This window comes from Mauremys reevesii, linkage group 13 (genome assembly GCF_016161935.1).
Source record: "Mauremys reevesii isolate NIE-2019 linkage group 13, ASM1616193v1, whole genome shotgun sequence".
Lineage (NCBI taxonomy): Eukaryota > Metazoa > Chordata > Testudines > Geoemydidae > Mauremys > Mauremys reevesii.
This window is the reverse complement of record NC_052635.1, coordinates 7,653,310-7,659,986: the sequence shown is the minus strand read 5'-3', so window position 1 is coordinate 7,659,986 and position 6,677 is coordinate 7,653,310. Positions and strand designations below refer to the sequence as shown.

Below are 6,677 nucleotides of genomic sequence, written 5' to 3'. Positions count from 1 at the left end.
CCATTCTTATGTTCTTAATAAAATGTTTCAATATTTCCAAATCACAATTTTTCAGAATTTCAATTCTGTGAAAAATTTCAAAATTTTAGTTTTTTTATCCTCATTTGGAATGAAAACAAATGTTGAAATGCCAGCTTTTCCTGGGGGACAGGCATTCCAATTATTGTCCAGCTCTGCTTTTAAACCACCTATGCAATTCTGAGGTCCCCACTACAGCAGCCCAAGTCAAACTATCTATAAGAAAGAGGACCACTGGTGTCATAAAATATAATGGTTAGAGCTTGCTCATTATAAAAAAAAAGTAAAATATTTTGAGTTCCTTTTCCTCCTACCAATTTCTATCATCAATATTTCTGACAAAATATTTGGGAAATTCAGAAAAGTTCAACCACCCAAGGGCACTTTTCTATTGAAAGAGATGTTTGTGAATTAGACCTGGTAAAGCAATGTCTTTTTATTTTGTATTTTGTTTTTTCCTAAAATATTAAATGATTTTAAGGCCAGAGGAGGAGTCAAGTAATAATAAAATAATATTCTAAAAATTATTTTTTTCCTCATTTCTTGTGTTAAAATTAAAACATTAAAGGAAAAATTTAATGGAAAAACAAAATTCAGTAAATTTCACCAGCACTATATTACACAAGGGAAACATCTCCATTATGATTGAGACACTACTTGGGAGATATTTGTCAGAGGCTCATGTGACTGAAGGAAAATTATCTGATTTTTTAAAAAGATTTTCATTGTTATTTTCCTCAAAGCACCTTTCACCTCCTTGTTCCTGAAGTTGTAGATAATGGGGTTCAAGAGTGCAATCCCCACTGAATAGAAAAGAGAGGACAACTTGTCCACACCCAGACCATAGCTAGATTTGGGGCGTACGTATATGATAAGGGCAGTCCTGTAGCACAGTGTCACTACGATGAGGTCTGAGGAGCAGGTGGAGAAGGCTCTACGCCTGTCTTCAGTGGACCTAATTCTCAGGATGGTGGAGACGATACAGATGTAGGACACCAGGCTCAGCAACAATGGCATCATGAGGGTGAAGGCAGCACCCATGATGATCTGGATCTCAATCTAGGAGGTGTCCCAGCACACCAGCTTCAGCACTGGCTGGATATCACAGAAAAAGTGGTTGGTCACATTGGACCCACAAAAAGGAAGTGTGAAGACAGAGGTTGTGTGCTCCACTGCCACCAGCATGCCACAGATCCACGAACCACCTGTCAGCTGGATGCAAACCCTCTTATTCATAATGGCAACATAGCACAATGGGTTACATATTGCACTATAGCGGTCATATGCCATAGAAGCCAGGAGAAAGCATTCAGTAATGCCAAAGAATAGAAAGAAAAACATCTGAACAGCACAACTGGAAAAGGAAATATGTTTATTTTCTGAGAGGAGGTTGGCCAGCATCTTGGGTAGAGTGACTGAGGTGTAACAGAAGTCCAAGAAGGACAAGTTCCTAAGGAAAAAGTACATCAGTGTGTGAAGGGTCGAATCGATATTTATGACGACGATGATGAGAATGTTGCCCAGCACTGTGACAATGTAGATACATAGAAACACCACAAACCGAATGAGATTCATGTCTGGGTGGTTAGAGAAGCTGAGAATGACAAACTTAGTCACAGTGGGCACCTAACTCCACAAAAAAACAGCCAAGGATGAGGACATCCTTCAGAATTTTTAGCCTAGTGGTTAGGGTACCCACTTGGGATGGGGAACAACCCTGTTCCAGCCCCCCCCCCCCCAACGAGTCTCACAAACACATGGGAATTGAACAGAGGTTCCCCTTCTCTCACGTGAATGCCTATGGGATATTCCAGTATGGTCTGGCTTCAGTCCTTCCTGTTGAAGCTGTTTCACTTTGGTTAAATGCATGAATATTCTTTGGGGCAGAGAGTGTGTGAGACTGACTCTCCTGTGTGGCGGTTAGCGTAATCCCCTGGAAGCTGAGAGCCCTGGGTTCCTGTCCCCCTGCTCCAATGACTTTTAGTTGTTTATTCAAGAGGAACAGCTCCAGCAGGAGAGACCAAGGGAGCCCCACATCAGGATATCCTGTAACCAGGGGTTATGACAGTCATTTGTGATGTCAGAAACCCTGATACAAATCCCTTCTCCTCATCATACAGATGGGGAACCGAACTTCAGGGGGTCTCCCACATCCCATGTGAGTGCCCTAGCCACTGAGCTAAAGGTTCTGAGGCAGCTTCTCCTGCACAACCTCCTCCATTATTGTTTTTTTTTGTTTTGTTTTCTTTTCTTTTGTTTGCGAGAAACCCCAGAAGCACCTAACTCTTTGAGAGGGCTTCCTGGTTGTGGAACCCAAGACATGAGAGGTACCTCTCTTCAGCCTGGATTTTGTCACTGAACTCCTGTTGAGGGCAAGGGCCTAGCACACACCCCTCAACTCGGCATCTCCAATTAGCTAGTTTAGGCAGTTCCCAACTCAGCATTCTGGCTTTTATGGATCTTATTATTTGGTGCCTATTTCCCTCCACTCATTGTACAGGGAGCCTTGGCCCCTAACTCAGGCTCTGTGAATCCCAACTTAGGCCTTCTCAGAAGGAGAAAAACTCATAATACTCGATGAACCCTTGGCTAACAATGAATTCCCCAGGGGGAAAAAAGATCCTGTAATGAAGGATTTTTCATGTCCCAGGACCCCACAATCATAAAAATAAGCTGACCAACTGTGAACCAGCAACCTCTTGTTGCTAACTTTCAGAGGGCATTGGCGGGTGGGGCAGAGGTATTTTAAGGGATTCTATAGGTCAGATATCTGCATATTAGTTCACCAACAGGTGGCATGTAAGTAGCCTTGTGGACATCATAATTATTGTGAAATGCATGGATGGCTAATATTTAAAAACGTATGCATCTATACTGGAAATGACTTTCTTAAGGTCTTGAAGGTAAGGAAGGTTACCAGGAGATGACACATCTAGGACATGGGCCTTTCAGGCAGTTGGTAACAGATGCTTATCTTCCTGTCTAGTCATGTGTGAGGAGAGGAGCCTGAGTCCTCCCACTCCACCGTGCTCTGACCCTGGGCCCTGGCAACCTCTCGTTTGTCCCACCTGCCCCGGAGTGTTTCATCCAAGGCTTTCCCCTGGTGGGGAAATCCAAACCAAAAGAAGAGGGTTACCAATGTCCAAGTTCCACAGAATACTTCCCTCTCTGGTTGTCTGGTGGGTCCTCCCTTCCCTCAGGGAGGGCCCCTTTGGGCAGTTGTCTGAGAGCCTTTAGGCTTCCCTCTGCTCTGCGCTGCTGCAGCTGTGGGCTGCAGGTCTGCTCACCTCCAGCTCTGCCACTCAAATGAGTTAAATCCCTGTTTTTGAATGCCTCCAGCAGATGGAGCATTTGTTGCATGTGGGACCCAGAGGGGGGCACTGGCTCAGCCCAAAATAATCCCTTAACCCCTTCTTGCCCAGTGTTGGGTTTCTACATCACAGTTATAATTTTATTTTATATATAATCATTGGTTTCCAATGCTTCTGCCTACTATCATTTGAATATCTGTGCTTTATTTAATAAACTTACATTTGATTTAACTATAAAGCAACCCTGGATTGCCCTGGCAAGCATCACACCAACAATGCAAATTTACTCTTAGACCTCGTATGTCCCATGAAAGTTTCACTACCCAACACACATTTCTATCATCAGTTTCAGAAGAAAAAAGGTCATATGGGAAATTTCAACCAGTTCTGATTAAAATAAGGAAGATTTTTTCATAAAATCCAGATATACTTGAATTACAGAATTAGAGATGCTCAAACAATGGGAAGGGGAGAGATGACATTTCAGATTTTTCCTTTCTTATTCTTTGTTTTAATAGAATTAATTGCTTTTAAGGCCAGAAGGGGATTTCAAATAAATAAATTAATTAATATTTCCTCATTTGTTTTGTCAACATTCAAAATATTAATGAACAATTTCCTGGAAATACAATACTTCAGAACAGGTTGACCAGTTTGATAAAGGGAAATTTTTTGTAGAGTTCAGATGCCAGCTGGTCTCTTCAGAGCTGTAAAGTCCCCTTAGAGTTTAGACAGTCCACGGATGACAAACCTGATGAAGGAAAATAATCTTTGTCTTAACTGAATATTTTCATTCCTGTTTTCCTCAAGGCATCTTTCACCTCCTTGTTCCTGAGGCTGTAGATAATGGGGTTCAAGATCGGAGTCACCACTGAGTAGAACAGAGAGAGTAACTTGTTCACATCTGGAGAAAAGCTGGACTTGGGGCGCACGTACATGATAAGGGCCATCCCATAGAACAACGTCACCACAATGAGGTGCGAGGAGCAGGTGGAGAATACTTTGCACCTGCCTTCGGCAGAGCTAATTTTAAGGATGGTGGAGATGACAAAGGTGTAGGAGACTAGGATCAGCAACAATGGCAGAATGAGGATGATAGCAGCACCCACGATGATCTGGATCTCATTCCAGTAGGTGTCCCCGCACACCAGCTTCAGCAGTGGCTGGATCTCACACAAGAAGTGGTTGATAACATTGGGTCCACAAAAAGGAAGTGTGAAAATAAAGATTGTGTGCTCCAGGGCCACCAGCATTCCACAGATCCATGAGCCACTAGACAGCTGGATGCAAACCCTCTTATTCATGATGGCGGTGTAGCGCAGTGGGTTGCATATGGCACAGTAGCGGTCATAGGCCATAGCAGCTAGGAGGAAGCACTCTGTTCCACCAAAGAATAGAAAGAAATACATTTGTATAGCACAGTCAGCAAAGGAGATGGTTTTGTCTTCTGAGAGAAGGTTGGTCAGCATCTTGGGCAGAGTGACCGAGGTGTAGCAGATCTCCAGGAAGGACAAGTTCCTGAGAAAGAAATACATGGGGGTGTGAAGGGCTGGATCGACACTTATGGCAATGATTATGAGGATGTTGCCCAGCATTGTGATGATGTATATGCATAGAAACACCACAAACAGAATTATATTCCCGTCTGTGTGGTTAGAGAAGCCAAGTATGACAAACTCAGTCACGGAGGTCTTATTTCCCATTTTTTCCTCGATCAACATACGTCATCTTGAGAAATAAAAAGAAAAACTACATATTAGTTTGGTATAGTGAATTAAATTTATTTATCTATTAATCTATGTTCTTTCACCTTTCTCTCCATGGAACCATACCTCTGCTTGTCTGATATGAATCAGGACTGACACCATTTTGGACCAATTCTCTTATCACAACACAGTAAATCCAGAGTAACTTCACTGAAGTCAATGGTTTTCATTCTTTCCTCAGTATCACTGGCTTTATATTAGTGTATGTTAATAAACGCAATGAAATGCACGTGTTCTATACTAGCATCAGAAGAAAAAAATACTTGGATCAATTACCTTATGCTTATATAAAACAGGTGCAACCAGAATCAGGTTCAATAGAGTTACACTGGTGTAAGTAATTTCAAAATCTGCACTCAAGTTTCTTGGAACATGTATTGTAAAATAATATATTACTGTTTATTTGATTCTCAACAGGAATGTGGCACAATCTGGGAAGCTACACCAATATACTTCAACTGAGCATATGGACAGGTTTATCGTAATTTCACTGCATGGCAATTTCAAATCTCTATATGAAAAGCACATGTGGAGGTTATGCTATTCATTGTGCTACTCAGTAACACACACACACAATCACACACACACACACATATAATCTAATGGCCTGTTTCTCCTCTCTTGTCCACAAAACTGATAACAGTCCGTTGACTTCAGTGCCACTAATCCTGAACTGATTTACTTTGTCCTCTCTTTCTTCATCCCTCCACCTCCGTTTGTGCCTCACTTTATCTACCCATTAACTTTCTCTTTTTCCTCATATCATAAAACTTTATAATCCTCTTCATTTCACCAATTCTATTTTTACTTCAGAAAGTAAGGGTGCTCACCCGGAATCAAATCAATGGTCCATCTAGCCCAGTATCTTGTCTTCTGACAGTGGAAGGTGTAAGATGATTCAAAGGAGATTAACAAGTACAGAGCCATTAATGAGTGATCCATCCCCTCTCAACCAGTCCCAGCTTCCGATAGTTAGAAAATTAGGGACACCCAGAGCATGGGGTTGTGTCCTTGGCTATCTTCGATAATAGCTATTGATGGACGTATCCTCCATGAACTTATCTAGTTCTTTTTTTAACCCAGTTATACTTTTGGTCTTCACAACATCCCTGGCAATAAGTTCCACGCGATCACTGTGTACATATGAAGAAATAATTCCTTATGCTTTTCTTAAACATGCTGCTTATTGATTTCTTTGAGTTACCCCTGGTTTATGTGTTATGCAAATGAGTAAATAAGACTTCCCTTTTTATTTTCTCCACACCATTCATGATTTGATAGAAGTCTAACATTTCCCCCATTAGTTGTCCCTTTTCTAAGCTTAATTATACTCTGATAAATCAGGAGTAGCTTCACTGGAGCCAAATGAGTTGCAGTAACATTATATTATGGTAAGGAAGATGAGAAGACGTGTCTCTCCTGGTGTAAACCATCTAGATCATGAGTGTAAAAATTATTGTCCTCTTGAATGTGTATATATATGGGAATCAGTTTTTATTGAGCGCAATTTTTCATTTCATTTATATTTGAGACCTGCTCCTCACTAAAATTGCACCCTGAGTCTTCACCAAAAGTCCAACAA

The 6,677-nt window shown here is 41.4% G+C and overlaps 1 protein-coding gene and 1 pseudogene across 1 annotated transcript; both read right to left on the bottom strand.

The window, feature by feature from the left end:
• Nucleotides 1-657: 657 nt before the first annotated feature.
• Nucleotides 658-2,950, bottom strand: LOC120379883 (annotated as a pseudogene).
• A 1,155-nt stretch (nucleotides 2,951-4,105) lies between these two features.
• LOC120380610 (olfactory receptor 10C1-like) lies at nucleotides 4,106-5,041 on the bottom strand. The gene has a single exon (XM_039498459.1). It carries the CDS (start codon nucleotides 5,030-5,032, stop codon nucleotides 4,106-4,108), a length of 927 nt encoding a protein of 308 aa, XP_039354393.1. The 5' UTR covers nucleotides 5,033-5,041.
• Nucleotides 5,042-6,677: the final 1,636 nt, after the last annotated feature.

Bases quoted from the DNA above. Each gene is read 5' to 3' on its own strand.
- LOC120380610 (XM_039498459.1), bottom strand. From the start codon at position 5,032: ATGGGAAATAAGACCTCCGTGACTGAGTTTGTCATACTTGGCTTCTCT.